Below are 17,884 nucleotides of genomic sequence, written 5' to 3' on the forward strand. Positions count from 1 at the left end.
AGACGCTGGGCTCCTCCACTGGTCACACAGATAGGTAACCACTCTGTTCCAGAGCAGGAGGGTGAGAACTGACACTGTGCTCATGCTCACTCATCTTTTGCTTTATTCTTCTTCACTGTGCTCTGCACGACTTCATATGTTTATTCTGTTTTCCTGTTCCATGTCAACAGGCAGTTGTGCTGCTGAGTCCCCAATACTTAAACTGCTTTGAACAAATCAGGTGCTAAATAAATGTTAGCTGAATGAGCATAATGAAAAAATCCCTAAATTTCCACAACTAAGCAGATCTGTTTGGCCTTTTTCCGCCAGCACTAGTTAACTCAGCTATGAAGGTACTATATCTACTTCAATCAAATTATCATCATAGAATATAATTTAGACTTTACATCAATTCAATGGACTTCTCTCTTCAATTGCTGCAATTATACGCACCAAACTGAAACAATGAACTATCAGAATCACTTAGAGCGTCTACTTTTCCTATAAGGTCTGACTTGAACCAGTGCTCCCCATACTCTCCTGCCTCCCAACCTAAACTTCCTGGACACCATCCACCTCTTTCAGATTTCCTAGACTTGTGATTCTAAGTACTCCAGCTATCTACTGATAAATATTCTTTCCACATGTGTTAGGAACATGAACAACAATCATGATCACAAGTCCACATCACAGTGTTAAATGAAGAATTCTATGAAAATTAAGCTTTTGATTTTACGTTCATCTTCCAAAAGAACTGTGAGGGCACATAAACTTAAATTCTTGGAAAAATTCACATATTTGCTCTCTCTTACTTAGTATGGAAGCCTGAGGTTTAAGAACAAAGACTAATAGAAAACATATGGACAAGATCAGTAACAAAATGAAATCTTGGCCCAAATACAGTCTGCCATGTTTCACATACCAGTGTCTCAAATAATAGACAAGATTTGTACAGTACTGCCAAGCATCACTTGAAACACAGCATGCTTTTAAAAAACCTAAAGTATAACAAAATAAACCCTGTGATTTCTTTGTAAAAACCTAGTGGTAAACACTATTTGAGGACACAAAAATAAATTCCAGAATTCACTTTACCTTATTAGTTTGTACAAACATTAAAGAGTCTTCCAAAGCACAAACTCAAAGTTCACTGCCAAGAAGTACAAGTTTAACTTTCTGTTTAAACCATGAAAACACTAGTAAAAAAATTTAGCATTTAAGCTGTTAATCACTACTCCTCAGGAGAAAAAACTCAGTGAAATGAGATTTTCTGTATCTACAAAATAAAGGAAATAAAAGTCAGTCAACAGAAGTTCCTAATGCCATTTTAGTCAATACTATAAAATTATTTTTTGTACTAACCTAAAGAGGCAAATCAGAGATCTATCTTCTGAGTGCAAAACACTAAATTCCATCACCAGATTAGTGTTTGTTTCAAAAGTTAGTAGCAGGCATTCTAGTGCATATGTTTAAGATAAAGGTGAGAACGGTGATAGCAAATAGAAAAGAAGGTAAATTCTTTGTGTGGAAAAGTTATATATTTAATGTGTCACTAATGATACATCCCTTCATTTAAAAAGTAAACTAGAGGAGGGCCTGGGTGGCTCAGGTGGTTAAGCGACTGCCTTCAGCTCAGGTCATGATCCTAGGGTCCTGGGATCAAGTCCCACATGGGGGGCTCCCTGCTCAGAGGAGAGTCTGTTTCTCCTTCTCCCTATGCCTCTCCTCCCGCTCATGCTTGCTCACTCTCTCGTTCTCACACAAATAAATAAAATCTTTAAAAAAATAGTAAGCTGGATATGAAATGCTTTATGTTTCTAACCTTGGTTCTTTGTCTTCATGAAGGGAAGCCCTGGTGTGAACAAAAGATTTCAGACAAGCAACATTTCAAGATCTGAGTTCCACCTTAAATTGCTGGGACATGAGCTCCATGTTACAGGGGACCTTAATTTGGAGAATTCTTTGGCATGAAAATGAAAATAAAAACAGTAATCAGTACATGCTGTTTCATTTAGTTCTGTTTGCTTTTCATATTAGAGGAAATTCTTGCCACACCTCAAACCAAAATTAAGGGGAAAAGAAAGGGACATAAGCCACATCAATCTGACCAACAGCACAAGCATCTCAATTTGAATCCACAAAGTTTTGGATAATGAAAAGAAATACATAATTTTAATTCAACCCAAGTGTTTTCCAAGCAGATTATATTTGCTTAAATTGCTACAGTAATTCAAGGACAGCCCTGTCTGGACACACAGTTACTGTGGATTTTTAAGAGACTCAGTTAAAGAATTTAGGAATAGCTGATTCAATTTACAGGATTTGCAAATTCATCAACCCCTGAAAACTAAAGCAAACTCAACAGGTATGATGATAAAATAATTTTCAATTTTTTTATAAAGAAACTGTTCCTACTGTTAAAACTTTCTAAGTATATTTGATTTGTTTAACATTAAAATAGATTGCAGCCATCATAAAAGCAGTATTTGGAAGCAATATCTGATAAAAGCTACATTAAAACTTTGATTAGCAAAAATATTCAGAGAAAGAATATAGTGGTTTTAATTTTCTAATTTAAGATTTACCCAATAAATAATCTTTGTTTAGATTTTTTTTTTTTTTTGATTCAGAATGAAAGATTCTTAAGTTAATGGCATCACTGTCTCTTCTCGCACTCTCAACTTTAAAAGACAGAAACTGGCAAATACTTGTGAGCCATACATCTGAGCAGGGTGACAGATTCTGCTTGCAGGGAAGAAGGGTATTTGTACAGATTTCACTAGAAATTTTCTTAAAATTTCTGTTAACCAAATCCCTGCTACCAATGTAGTTTTGCTTTCTTTTGCCTCTTTCTGAAAGGGAAGATGTGAGTGCTCTATCTGGTACTAAAGAAACAGTTTCTTGGGTTCCAGTTAACTAAGATTTAAATATATTATGGCTAAAAGTAATTTTGAAACTTTCATATTTTTAACAGCAAAAGAGTCTTATTACTTCCTTAGGCCCTGGGTGTAATAGGGATGTATACTACTTTACTTTTATAGAGTTAAATTTAAAACTGCTTCGGAAAAAAATCTGAGTCCATATACTAATATCCTGGCTTCTTATATCCTAGTTTCTATGGCATACCAATAAAATGATTGTCTTTAAAATAGTAAAATGCAATGAGGCTTTACAAGTACTTCAAATATTTGAGAACAAAGTTTGACCTCATTTTAATTAGAACTTTCTTAAGAAAGCACCAAGTGCTTTTTCCCAAGAGAAATGTTATAATATAGAAACATTTATAGCTATAATATGAAAAAATTCACATTACTGGATATTTTTTAAAACTGGTAACATATATTTTCCTTTGCTTTAAAGATTCCTTTTCACATCTGTTAATTTTTTACTGCTATGTGTAATGGGAATAGCATGCTGTGATGGAGATACCACTAGGAGAGAACAGCCATGTTTTCTGTGACCGTGTCCATTTAAAGAAACCATTTCTATACCTAGAAAAAATCAGTATTAGTGGCGATAAGCATCGCTGACAGGATGTAATCTGTAACTTACTAATCTAATTATCCATTCAACAAATATTTGAGCACTTATACGCTGTGCATTGTACTAGATTCTGCCAGAAATTAGGTCAGGAAGTGGGAGGACTGACTGTTTTGCTATGAGCTATCCTATAGGGAACAAGACATAAATTGTAGATCATAAAATGCGGAAGTAATAAAAATATGCTTAGCAAATGGCTGGGAAGAGATCAGTTGAACGGAAAGTTTGGATAAAAAAAATAAATAAAGATGTCATTAGAACTGGGACTCACCATTGATGAAGTTGAAGACTAAGATGAACAGGAAATAATGGGCCTGTGGATGGAGACGGGATTGATTTCAGACCAGAAAACTGGACTTGGTCAAAGGAAGTGGGACCAGGCTGGGCTGCAGAGAGCCAAGGTCCTGATGATTCAGAAGAGAAACTGTCCTTAGGGAAAGTCTGTCTCCACAGGTAGCCAAGAAGACCAAAAGCTGTCAACACTAAAGAATCCCTGTATTTTCAGAAAGACTCCCATCATGAGGTCTTGATCCCAAGTCAAAGGTACACAATTAAGTGCAGGATCAAAAGTACCCCCCAGGTCTCCTTTTCCCCCAGTAACTTCTCATAGTTGTTGAATAGAGTCATGACTTTCACCCTCAAATGTAAGGTTACTAATTGATTATTGCTAATATTCTTAATACAAGGATGAAATTCAGAGCTCTGATGAGCAATGCTCATTTTGAAATTCATCTGGCAACAGGCAGCTTCCGAGATCCCCCTCTGTGCCCGACTGCTCCCTCACCCCCGCACCCCATAGCTGCATGCCTCTGCTTCTCTGTATACCTTTGTGAAACACAGCAACCTTACAGTAGAATCCCCTGGTGCAGTAAGACTGAGGTATCACTGAGGCATATGTACTTTATTTTTTTTTTAAGATTTTATTTATTTATTCATGATAGACACACACACACAGAGAGGCAGAGACACAGGCAGAGGGAGAAGCAGGCATCATACAAAGAGCCTGACGTGGGACTCGATCCAGGGTCTCCAGGATCACACCCTGGGCTGCAGGCGGCGCCAAACCGCTGCGCCACCGGGGCTGCCCCGGCATATGTACTTTAAAAAGTTAATACGCTTCACTATAATGAGTACCATAAAATACTACAGATTTAACACACAAAATATTATCAACTAGTGAGTAAAATGTATAGCATGTTCTATATCCATTCCTGCTAATCTTCCAAGATCTGGACCGAATGATACTTATAAAGACTATGCTCAAAGCAGGGTTAAGCCACTGTACCCGCAGCACTGGGCTCTAGGCAGTAAACCTGATGTCCCTCTGTCTGAGAATACGGTTTGCCATGTTGGGTCTCTCCATAAACTATACGCTCTCCACAGAGGGGACCACGTCTTCACATTTTCATTTCTGTGTTCCCCACCAAATACAGTGTCTCGCCCCCAGAACTGCAGACAATCATTAAGTGAAGTAAACCAGCAAACTAAGTAACTACTACTATTTGTAAGGTGGTTGACTAGCCATGTTCACATACATCTAGCACAGGTCACTAATGAATGCAACACACCTACTGAGAGCTTCCCGGCACCCAGTGGGGTTAGCAAGTGCTAAACAATGCCCTTGGGTGAGACCACACTCCCCATGGGACTCTTTCCTACTTCACTCACAAACAATACAGTGTAAAGATCACGACTCAACTACATGAATGAATTAAATTAGGTGTTCATTCCCTGAGTGCAGATTCCATAAGTTAGAATTCAGATCCTGTACATTCTGGTCCAGATTAGCTCTAACAGTCTTACTTTGCTCCTTCAACAGCTAACCACTATTTTCCAAACACCCTGCTCTTTATTGTTATGTGTTTTGCTCATCTCTTCTATCTGGAAATCTTCCTGGTCTTTCTCTATAACAACCCTAATATTCCTTCAAAGGCTATCAAACGTCACATCCTCCACGAATCCCATGGATAAGAAGGAACAATGCATGTAGTCTATTTAGATTTGTAAAAGAAAACTATGAGTTTCAAAATCACAGATTGTTTTGAAAGATAAAACCATTGCAATTTTGACATATTCTATAGGTAGGGATGAGATTAAATATAACTATATATATAAATATATATAAATATAACTATATATAAATATATATATTCATATATATATGAAGAAATGATTGTTTTGTTTGATCTATTCTCTTGACAAAAAAAAAAAAAGTTCGCAACGTCATCATCCAATACTGGTAGAGAATGGAGCTTTAGAGGCTCATCTAGGAGCAAGGAAAAGGAATGCAGTAAGGACATATCCTGAGCAGTACTGAGTGGTTATGAATTTAAAGTGAGACCACCTGGCATGGTCTGTTTCCTCTCCACTTATTCTGCTGCGTGAGTCAAGCTGCAAGTAGACAGACAACTGAAGGAATGGAGTTGGAGTTTACTGGAAGAATACAAGGATGAAAGGGGCCAGAGGGTCTAGGGTGTGAGCAAACGAGGGACAACAGTGATGTCTGCCAACTGTGGGGTCCAGGCCACCAAGAGGAACCAAGTGTGCTGGGAAGTATGAATGATGGGCAATGAAAACACAGCAGGATCCATGTATTTAGATCCCACTGAAACTGAGGAATCACTGCAGTTGGAGCCATTACGTGGAGAAGGCTATAAAGTTTGGGTGGGAAGGCCCATGTTCTGGGTATATGCGAGGGGAAAAAAAAGAACAAGGGTCCCTGACACTACTTAAATATTGACTCCAAATCCCACATAAACACATAATTACACTTGACACATTTTTTGTTTATGACAAGAAAATATACAAGAATCTAAGATGTTAGGGTCTAGGGCAGACTTTCTCAAATGGGATCTGTCAGAGACAATGATTTACATAACTATTTTTTCCAATTATCTCAATGATGAAAACTAGCTCGTACTATTCTAATGGCTAATAGAATAGGAGATAAGTCATTCCACAACACACAAGGGCACGTTGATGTTAATTCTCATGAAACACAGAATGGGAGAGGGAGAAAAAAACAGCCTCAGAATCCGAGGTATGTTCTTTTTTTTTTTTTCCTTTTCTTTTAACTTTTACCTAAATAACAAACTTATTCCACCTGGATCACTTTCTAATTTGCAAAGCACTTGTCCATGCATATCTCACACGACTGTCACAACCACGGTTGAGTTAAGCGGACAAGTAATTACATTTCTCATTTTCTTGATGAGGCAAGAGGTAGATATGTTAAGTGGCTTGACCATTCTAAGTGACAGGCCGGAAATAAAGGTCTTCAGGCTCCTCGTCCAGTACAGCAACCATCACTCACCACGACTTCACATTAACAGCCTTTCTCAAGCTCAGTGCTCCCTCCTTTCAATCGTACCTGCCATACACCCTCCTACTCCCTGTACTGTGCACGTCTTTCTGATTTTCCACCAAACCTCAACTCCTGGGAGACAAGACAGCGTGTTTTCAATATCTGTTTATCTAGGATTTAACTCAAAAATATTAGTGGAAAGAAGAAAATATACAGAATAACCTATTAGAAGATAGAAGTTTGTAGACTGTAAATATTGTATTTGGGATTTGAAGCAGTTATTCAAGTAGAGTCAGAGACAAAATAATTGGATTCTGGAAATGGTTTCATGGGGGAAAATTTGAAGTCATGATTAGGCTTAGACAGAAACACTGAGAGGAAACATGATAGCTATTTTTAATATCTCAAGCTCTTACATAAAAGGGAATGTTTCATGTTTTTCTAAGGGCAGAAAAGAGCATCAGCAAACAGAAGTTACAGTGGGAAAAGGTTGGTCTGGGTGTTATTCTATATGTTGGCAAATTGAACACCAATAGAAAATAAATTTATAAAAAAAAAACAAAAAACGAAAAGGTTGGTTAATATTAACCAAGACCAAGACTGTCTCCTCTCATAGGTAGTGTCCATTGCTGAAGGGACCAAATAGTGGAACACTCAGCATTTTCAGTGGAGGGAGTACCTAGCTTTGAGGCTGAGTGAAGTTGTGTTATCACCGTGAATATATAGTAAGCAAGACAAACTAGGATTCTCTTCAAAGCTGGGTATGTAGTCCGATTCAATGCAAAATGTGACTTTTTTTTAAATACCATCTTATTGGTACTTAAACATTAATTTTGGTTTGAGTATTGCCCATTTATTTTGGACAGTCTTTTATATATTTTAATACAGATATTACACATTTTATGCAATTGTTTATTTATACAAAAATTATTCTAGGATTTACTCACTTTTCCCACAATATATTTGCTTTCTTTTGTAATAGGACAAAAAAAGAACATGGGCTTTCTAAGTCGAGCATGTGTCCTTTTCTTCTTTTTTGGAGTCAAAGTATATTGCCAGTATGAAAGTTATCAATGGGATGAAGATTATGATCAAGAACCAGATGATGTCTACCAACCAGAATTTCCATTTCATCAAAATGAGGACTTTCAAGTTCCTTTTCATCAGCATATGTTAGGCTGTGCCACTGAATGTTTCTGTCCACCCAATTTTCCATCATCAATGTACTGTGACAATCGCAAACTCAAGACTATCCCACGTGTCCCAGCACACATACAGCAAGTCTACCTTCAATTCAATGAAATTGAGGCTGTGACTACAGATTCATTCATTAATGCAACACATCTTAAAGAAATCAACCTCAGCCACAACAAAATTACTTCTCAAAAGATTGATCTTGGTGTGTTTGCTAAGTTGCCAAATCTACTACAACTTCACTTACAGCATAACAATTTAGAAGACTTTCCATTTCCTCTCCCCAAGTCTTTGGAAAGACTTCTTCTTGGCTACAATGAGATCTCCAGATTGCAGACAAACGCCATGGATGGGCTAGTGAACCTGACAATGCTTGATCTCTGTTATAATCAGCTTGAGGATTCCATGTTACAAGAAAAAATACTTGCCAAAATGGAAAAATTAATGCAGCTCAACCTATGTAATAACAGATTGAAATCAATGCCTCCTGGTCTGCCTTCTTCACTGATGTACCTATCTTTAGAAAATAATTCAATTTCTTCTATACCAGAAAATTACTTCAACGAACTTCCCAAACTTCAGGCTGTACGAATGTCACACAACAAACTACAAGATATCCCATATAATATTTTTAATCTTTCCAACCTAATAGAGCTCAATGTTGGACACAACAAACTGAAGCAAGCATTTTATATTCCAAGAAATTTACAACACCTATACCTACAGAACAATGAAATCGAAAGTATGTAAAATTTCATTATTTTTAAAGACAGGATAGTATGCTGACCTTTTAAAGAACAAATCTTTTTCAAACTCTATGCTTTACATGTTGCTGAAAACAGTTAATTTGAAGTAGCTGGGGAAATGGCCGAAACTGGCCTCAGAAAGTGTGTTATAAAGTTGATAGCCTTTCCTATTAAATGTTATCAATATGAACACTGACAAGTAGTACTGTAGAGTATAAGGAAAAAAGAGGAGTATCCTGAGTAGTTGGGACTATAAGTGATTTTTACTTTTTTCTTTTTGAGATTATTTCTACTAAGAATTTACTACATAATAAATAACTAAATAGCAATGAACCTATCATTTAAAAAATTTTTAATTCCAGTATAGTTAGCACACAGTGCTGTATTAGTTCCAGGTATACAACACAGTGATTCAGCGCTTCCATACATCACACTGTGCTCATCATGATAAGTGTGCTCTGAAAGCCATCATTTACTTTGATAACATATAATTTATCTGTAATTTTCTTCATTTTATTATTTGATTACTGTAAAAACTAATTAAACTTAATTCTACCTGTAAGTATTTTAATTAATAAGACTGTATCTCATATTTTAATAAAATCCAATGTAGGACTCCAGATGTAATGCAGCAGGATTAATCTTTATTTTTTATTTTTCAGGTATCAATGTTACAGTGATGTGTCCGTCTGTTGACCCACTGCATTACCACCATTTAACATACATTCGTTTGGACCAAAATAAGCTAAAAGAGCCAATAACCTCATACATTTCCCTCTGCTTCCCTTATATACACACTATTTATTATGGTGAGCAAAGAAGCAGTAATGGTCAAACAATACAACTGAAGACCCAAGTTTTCAGATTTCAGGATGATGCTGATAGTGAAGAACATGAGGATCACCAAGAAGGTCCAGAACAAGAAGAAACAGAAGAAAACACTGACCATCACTACTATGGAAGTTAAGAATGGCAAGAAACTATATAGGTATACGGTTATGATTTTATACATTATTATTCAATATAAGTTTAACTGAACATGGAAGGCTCACAGTAATATACCTAGAATCATGTATTAGTATTAGATCAGACTGAATTTAAGTTGTTGCTAACACTGGCATCATTACATAGGATTCAAACTTACTTAAGAGGATACCAGTCTTTGGAAATATAAATTAAAATGACAAGTGGGAATAAAAAACTAAACTTGAAAGCTGAAAAAAAAAAAAAAAAAGCAAGTATGCCATCTCTAGTAATAGTAACTGTTCTAAGAGTGATGAAAACAGTAGCACCAGAAGCCGAGAACTAGCAGAGGACAGGGTTGAGCTGCCTGGGCTTACATTCATATAAGAGGAAGCCATTCGCTTAGGAGTAAATTACTTTCTTTGTCCTGACTCCCAGAAAGCTTTCACACTGTTTTTGTATATATATATTTTTTTATTGGAGTTCAATTTGCCAACATGTAGCATAACACCCAGTGCTCATCCCATCAAGATTTCACATAAAAGTGTGAAAGCTCAAGTGACTGAGGGGGGCACTTGAGCTTTCACACTTTTATGTGAAATCTTATCACCATGACATCCACTTTCCTGGCCTTACCACTTAGAGCAATAGAGCATGCTCCTGATTTTCAAAGAGGCCATTCTACTAAGGATTCAAGACATGTGGTTTCATAAAATCAACTGGTTTTTTCTCTCAGAGCACCAAAGCAACAAAATTCTCCAATCTGTATTAGGATAACTGAAAAACTACCAAACTGTCTCATCACAATCTGTATTTTAGCAGATTTCAGCAATTGTCCAAAAGAATCTGTCCTCCATTTTAACTGGGATAAATGTTTTTAGAGTAAACTCACGAAAATTTTTTGGTTGTTACATAAAGATTTGCTAATAAATAACTGCTTTGCCCATAAGGTTAATTTAGTACACAATATACCAGCATTATTAAAACACTTTCATTTTCCTAGCACAGTACAGTAGAAACATATATGTGCATCAGCCAGGATTTATTTAATTAGTGCTAAAGTTGAATAGAGTTCCTTTACAATTTGGACAAGCTTTGATATTTTCTTTAAAACCTTAGAAGCACCTATTATTTAATCTATCATTTTGAAGTATTTTAAGTATGCCTTGTAATGAAGATGATAGAAGTGCTGCGATGAACTCTCCTGATTTACCAGCTAACATTTCAGTCTCTCAGATGAAGAATAAACACAGATGGGCTGACCTACAAGGGGAACCCAAACAACAAATGGTAACAATTTGGACAACGGGCCAGGACCAGACAAGTGAAACTTTATTTTAAGTTTTCAAGTGGTGAGTCTTTATTTTGCTAGAGATAAGAGTGCAAAATGAAGCCCCTAATGCTCTTTATTTCTTTGAGAAGTTATTAGCATTTAGCAGAAACAGAACACCCACCTGTCCCCAAGAACAACCTCAACAATTCATAATGAACACAAACAACACTCTATTCATTCATTTAATTAACATTCATCAAAGCAGCTGGTGTGTAAGGCTTAGCAATAAGGGCAAGAAACAGAACTATGTGCACCTGTGACATCTCAAGATACAAGGGTGAGGGTAGCAGAGCAAAATGCTGGGAAGGTGGACAAAGCACACTTTCAACACAGGTTAAAAAAAATTAAGGAACACCTCCCCCTTTATTGAAATTTTTAAAAATAGGCTTATAAATTTAAATATTATGAGCTAATATTGTAAAATACTATGAGTGTTTTAGGAGATAAAAGAGATACAACTATTTCTAACCTAAAGCAATTTAAAATCTAATGAGAGGCCATCCGGGAAATATAAATGAAAACCCTAATGAGAGATCCTCTCTCACTCACTGGGATGGCTAGAACTTAAAAGACACATAACAGATGTTATTAGCAAGGAGGCAGAGAAAGTAGAACACTCACACACTGCTGGTGGGACATCCTATGGTGCAGCTGTTTTGGAAAGCAGTCTGCAGTTCAAAAAATCAGAGTCACTTACAATGCAGCAATTCTACTCCTAGATACATACTCAAGAGAACTAAACAACACACATGTTCACACAGAAATATATAAACAAATGTTCAGAGCAGCACTATCCATTAATAGCCAAAAAGTAGAAAGCGCCCAAATGTCCAGCTGAAGAATGGATAAATGTGGTCCTGTACACAAAACGAAGTATTATTCAGCCAAGAGAAGAAATGAAGTACTGATACATCATTCTACCACATAGATGAACCATGAACACATCATGCAAAGTGAAAACTCAATCACAGAAGACTACATATAGTATGATTCCATTTCAGTGAAATGCCCAGAACAGGCAAATCTATAAAGACAGAGTTTTGGTTGCCTGGGACTGCAGGGGTGGGGAAGAGAGGGAATGTGGAAAAATGTTCTAAAATTGACTGTGGTGATGGCTGTACAAATCTAAAAATACTAAAAATGATTCATAGATTTTTAAAGGGTGAACTGCATGAGATGTGAATTGTCTCAATAAAGCTGTTAATAAAAAGTTTAATGAAGAAATTAAGATCAACTCATTCTAACACAAGGAAGAAAGAAAATCTAACATGGCAGTAACTATGAAAGCCGATGTGAGCACAGACGGATACCCTAATTTTATTTCTGGTCAGGACGTGGTAAAGTAGCTCATGGTTTCAAGAAGAGTTCAGGGGTGTGTCTGTAAACAGGTTACCCAGCTGCAGGGCCCAAGGAGGAAGCAGGTTAACACCATCTTTGCTACCTGAAAATGACCCTGAGGAATGCATACCCACCCCAAGTATCTCTCATTAAAAAACAGAACCCAATGCTTTCCGTCAGAGAAAGTGAAGAATAAAGTACTTCACTAACCAGCACATCAAGACTGCACAACTATCTACCATAGCTATAGGCAAAACCAGTTGATCTAGTATTTACAAAGGGGGGGGGGGATGAAAATTCATCTGTTTTCTTATTACACATAAAAGTATTAATTAGCTACTAGGCTGAACTGTATTTGTGACCACTGACAAATCCAAAGCACTCCATGAACCAGGTTTAGTTAACATACAAAGGCATAATATACAACTAGTTTTTTAAAGGACATAAAGGATATTTCATAAATTTACTCACAATAAAACTGGTTGAAAATGGTTAGCTTGTGCTTACATACCGGAAACCCTCTACATTTTCCCTTTATTCCTCAGGTTGGGACCACTAAACTAAAATGCAGATGTGTGCATATCATGTAACACACTTAGCCAAATCCAAGGGGAAAAACAGAAGAAATCAATCTTGTCTCTACTGTATACTTTTACTGTTGCAAAGAATTCATAGGACCTGAAGGACAGCTAGAACTAAAACCCTGGTTTCCTGATTCCAAAACCATTTTTTTTTTCCAAATCCTGGAAATAAAGTTTAACAGCAGCTGGAAACAAAATTAAACCATAACAGCTAAAAAATCTAAAGTTTCTTATATGTCCCAAATTCCTAAATAAATATAACTGTCTAGCAAGTAAATATCACATCTCATGAAAATTACATGGAGCTTACATTACTTTACAAACTTTGGCTGCGAATTTGCTATACAGGGATGTAGGTACTACTTGGAAAAACTCACTAGTACAGTATGTTTTTAACATGAACCCTTCCTCACATCAAGTCATAACTCTCCCCTCATTAAAGTTCACCCTTCAGTCTGGTAAATACTTGGGTTCTCATCTTTATCTCATCTCACCACATGACTAACTAGGCTTCAGGCAAAAGAAGATTTGAGATGGAGATCAAATCATAGACTTTCCATAAAGTCCTAGAATGTTGCCTAAAAGGAACTATAAATATCTAGTAACTCAGCGATTCTCAGTGGCAGCAATTCGGCCCTCCAGGGTAGGATACTGTGATTTGTAAGAAATATATTGGGTCTTTATATTCATGGTTCATGGCTCACAGCTCCCAAAACCCCTTTCCTAATCACAGAGGGTGATTAAGACGTCTTTTGTTATGTTAATGAAGATGACTTTGGGGGCTGCCAGAAGAACCAAATGAACTTCAGTCCCAAAGCCACGTGCAATCTGGGGGGAGGGGAGATAAATCAGCTAGAGGTTGACTTGGCCAATGGCCAATGACTTAGTCAATTAGGACTATGTAAGGAAGCCTCCATAAAAACCCAGGATGGGTAACTGGGGCTTCCAGTTGAACAGAAGAAGATGCCAGAATTGTGGTGCACCTAAGCTCTATGCCTTCCCTAGACTCTGTCCTCTGCATCTCTTCAATTCACTGTGGAGTCAGTTCCTTTGTCACAACCTTTAATAAACTGGTAAGCTTAAGTGTTTGGAACTTCCAAAGATGGAGTGCTGGTAGGGACAATTCTCTGTGCCATGACCCTTTGTGAAGCCTAGAATAGGTCCTATGGCAAGAGCCTGTGAGGGCCTCCCAGGGCTGACTGTAAGAACTTTGGACAAGAGAATTAGTATTTGAGGGGCTTTACTAGCATGTCTAGGATGCTGCTGCAGGAACTCCCTAATGGGGATGGCAGTGCCCGGAAATGCAAGGAGGAGATTCTTATGAGCAGGGAACCGCTTTTCCATGCCCCCAGGACTGATTCTGGAGCTGTGCAGAGGGCTGCACTCCACTGTCACGTGGACAGTGCCCTATGGACAGCTCTCTACTGAAGAACAGAGCTGCCTGGTTTATGGACAACAGTTCCAAGGTGAATGGACAACATCCTGTCTGGAAGGCCACCAACCTGACTAGAGAATATAAAAACAGATCAGTGTGGTGTGTGGAGCTGCATGCTGTTTTTATAGCAGTGATGAGGAATCAAACAATGTTAAGAGATCCTATGTATAGATTTTTACTCATTCATGAGCAGTGTCCAATAGCCCAGCCATATGGTCAGGCAGAACGGCATTGGAATCTTGGCCTACTAACAGGAATGTCCATATGGAACACAGCTCTACGGAAATAACTGTGGGTATTTTAGAAGTGTATTAATGTTGGACATGTCAATACCCACCAGAAAACCTGTCTTCTAGTTTTGGAAGATGAGTAGATTCGACATGCATCCATCCCCAAGTGCTCCCTAGAGACAGCCACCTGGGCCTAGGAAATGAGTACATTTGGGGGGACTGCAGCACTGCAGAGACTGGCTGAATCTAGAATCTCTTGCACCCTCTGAGGCACAAAATGCCGATATGAACTGTTCTGGCAACAGGAGAGACAGAGGCTACAGGTGCTGTGTAGCAGAGACCCTATGGAAAGGTCCTGACGTGTCTGAGAACGCACCCCGATGTGGTCACCTTGGAGGCTATCAAGGGTTCCTGACAGGAAGAGGTACTGACTCTGGACTGGGCTTTGCTGACCTGGTGATAGATGCAAACGTTCAGAGTGATACAGAAAACCAGAAAAGAAAATACTCCACAGCCAGCTGTCCTCTCCTCAGACCAAGGAACTCACCTAATGTCCAACCGCAAGCAGAGAGAAACAGCTTACGGAAAGAATTTTATAGAGCACTAGGATGGGCAATTAAACATTGGTTGTCTAAAACAGGAAAGGTTGGCTTACAAGCCTGCACAGGTGTGCTCACCTCAACGTGAACATGAATGTGGCTAAAGGAGTGTCCCCACTGGATACATTTATGTGTTTTCTGGTGGATCTGGGAAAGAGTGGGGGGGGAGGTGCCTTTGCTCTTTGTTCTCTACATCACCTCAGCTTTTTCTTTTCTCCCCCTAACTGACACAGTGGACCAGGGCTGCCACTACAAGGGTTGGAAGCAAGGACGATTCCATGTCTACAGCCTTTCCAGTGGAATTCCTAGGGGCCTAATGGGGCAAAATGTGCCTTCACCCACCTGATAAAAGTGGGGCTAACCATGAGCAACACTGCGCTTCCTGGTGGTAAAATGAACCTCCAGTGCTGAATGTGCCTAACCTCATCTGAACAGAAGTGGACTGAAGGGGACGGACTCACCATGCCAGTACTGCTGCCTGCAACCTAGACCAGGACAGGAGCCTGATCCAATACCCCTCTCTGAGATGGGGAAGTTTGGGTATAAACAGAGAGAATAAAAAGCAGTAGCTAAAGGTAAGGGAATGAATAAGTATGTTATGTAATGAGGGAAATCCAGCGTTACCCAGACACCCAGACAGAGGCTCAGAGCAAGAGACACTGTCTCAGCTCGATGATACCAGATACCTGAAAGGACGTTACTGAGACCACTCCTGCTTTTAGAACCTGACCAGTTGGCACAGAAGCCTGCAAACCTAAGTGGCCTTGCCCTGGGAGACATTTTCATAAGATATGAGAATATGAGCATGGACTGAACAGTTTTTTTTAAAGATTTTATCTATTTATTCATGATAGAATTAGAGAGATAGAGAGAGGCAGAGACACAGGCAGAGGAAGAAGCAGGCTCCATGCCGGGAGCCCGATGTGGGACTCAATCCCGGAATTCCAGGATTGCACCCTGGGCCAAAGGCAGGCGCTAAACTGCTGAGCCACCCAGGGATCCCCATGACTGAACAGTTATTAATGACTGAATGGGATTCTGGTAGTGCACCAGCATCTTTTGACTTTTATCATTGTTTGGCGGTGAGGGACCCGTGTTCAAGGACCAGGGGATGGATTGCCGTGCTGTGATTTATAAGTATGTGTTTGGTCATTCAAAGGGACAAAGTATTGAGATGATACTGGTTTGTCACAGCTGATGGGGGCGAGGGGTGGAGGAATGCTACTGGCATCTAGTGGGCAGAGAGTGGGGATGCTGCAAAATGTCCTACAACGCACCACAAAGAATGATCTACTCCAAGATTTCAATAGCGCGGAGGTTGGAAAAACTCGGCAGTAACTACAGTACAACAGATAAAAACACTGAAGTCCAAAGAAGTTAACTTGTTCCAGATCACTGCAAACCAGGGAAGTGCCTTCAGGGGAGAAATGGCATTTTAGTAGTCTGAGTGCATTTGTCTGCACTTCTGGCAGAAACTGGTGCCCAATAAATTTACTTCATGGATGAATACCAATAAAACTGTATTCACTGGTCATGACTTCCCAAGGAGAGATGTTATAACTCACACTATAATTTTCTGTAGTACAAAGGATCACACTGTATTTGACATTAGTAAAGCGTCCCATCTCTAGGATTCTCTAAATCTGACATTTAACATCTATCCTGTTCACTTCCCAACAAATCTGCCACACAGTGCAAAACAAACTAACCAGTATTTGCTGTTTCATTTTAAGATATTTGCAAAGACTCTGAATATTTTATTGTATCCTTAAAGCCATAAAATTGTCAATTTCTATCAGCCCAAACCAGAGAATATCACAACAAAATACAAAATAATTCACATTCAAATAAAATCATGAGCATTCAAGTCTTAGATTTTCCAGGCTATAATTTGAAAGACTCTAAAGACAATTTTAAATAGAAAAGAACAAACTGGTATTCTTTTCTGTTTTATAATAAAATTTATTCATACCCATATCTATTGGATTTTTGGTTTAGAGGAGAAAGAAATGTTACCCTGAGTGCTAAGAGCACCAAAGAGTGATAAAATGAAAGTGAATCTTTACGATGGTCATATATAGTTATCTAAAATACCATTTAAACTTTTAAAAATCAAATTTACAATTTAAATGATTTTTATAGTTTCCTTATTTTAGCAAACGAAGCTATCTTTACTATCAAAACTCTGAATTACAAATCAAATGTATTTTTTAAAAGCTGATTTCTCAGACTTGGATTTTTATTACATGTAACTAAAATAAAGGAGGGGGGCCCCAAATGATTAAACTACATGATAATTTATACTAAAAGTAATTTTTGCATTGGAAATTTCTTGACTATATACTAATTATGGTACTACAGCAATATTTTTACCCCTCATAAAATTAAGAGCACAAACTAGGTTTTGATTTGGTGTTTTATTTCATTGAAAAAGCAGAAGTTTTTATCTTCTGGGAAAGCATTAAAATAAAAAGCAGGACTTTAAAGCTATGTCGTCTTTACAAATAATACTCATGAAACCTTAGTGCTCATTACACAAGGTACACATGTGAAAAATAACACAAGCTTACGGTAATTAGAAGCAGACCAAGCACGGCAGTTGAAAATGTTTTAAGCACAGCTCTCCAGTACAACACACTACA

The 17,884-nt window shown here is 38.0% G+C and overlaps 2 protein-coding genes across 4 annotated transcripts in view; one reads left to right on the plus strand and one right to left on the minus strand.

Moving 5' to 3' along the window:
• CENPP (centromere protein P) overlaps positions 1-17,884 on the minus strand; it is a 218,820-nt gene that overhangs the window by 120,939 nt on the left and 79,997 nt on the right. The window contains exon 6 of one of the 3 annotated variants that reach the window (XM_038527412.1): positions 3,791-3,833. The exons of the other annotated variants lie outside the window; for them this stretch is intronic. Coding sequence (XP_038383340.1) covers positions 3,791-3,833 — 43 coding nt within the window. The remainder of the gene's footprint in view (positions 1-3,790; positions 3,834-17,884) is intronic. 3 annotated transcript variants of the gene reach the window in all.
• OMD (osteomodulin) lies at positions 2,043-12,283 on the plus strand. Its single transcript, XM_038527408.1, has 3 exons — positions 2,043-2,344; positions 7,806-8,759; positions 9,426-12,283. Exons 2-3 carry the CDS (start codon positions 7,820-7,822, stop codon positions 9,728-9,730), a joined length of 1,245 nt encoding a protein of 414 aa, XP_038383336.1. The 5' UTR covers positions 2,043-2,344; positions 7,806-7,819; the 3' UTR covers positions 9,731-12,283.

Source organism: Canis lupus, chromosome 1 (genome assembly GCF_011100685.1).
Source record: "Canis lupus familiaris isolate Mischka breed German Shepherd chromosome 1, alternate assembly UU_Cfam_GSD_1.0, whole genome shotgun sequence".
NCBI classification, from domain to species: domain Eukaryota; kingdom Metazoa; phylum Chordata; class Mammalia; order Carnivora; family Canidae; genus Canis; species Canis lupus.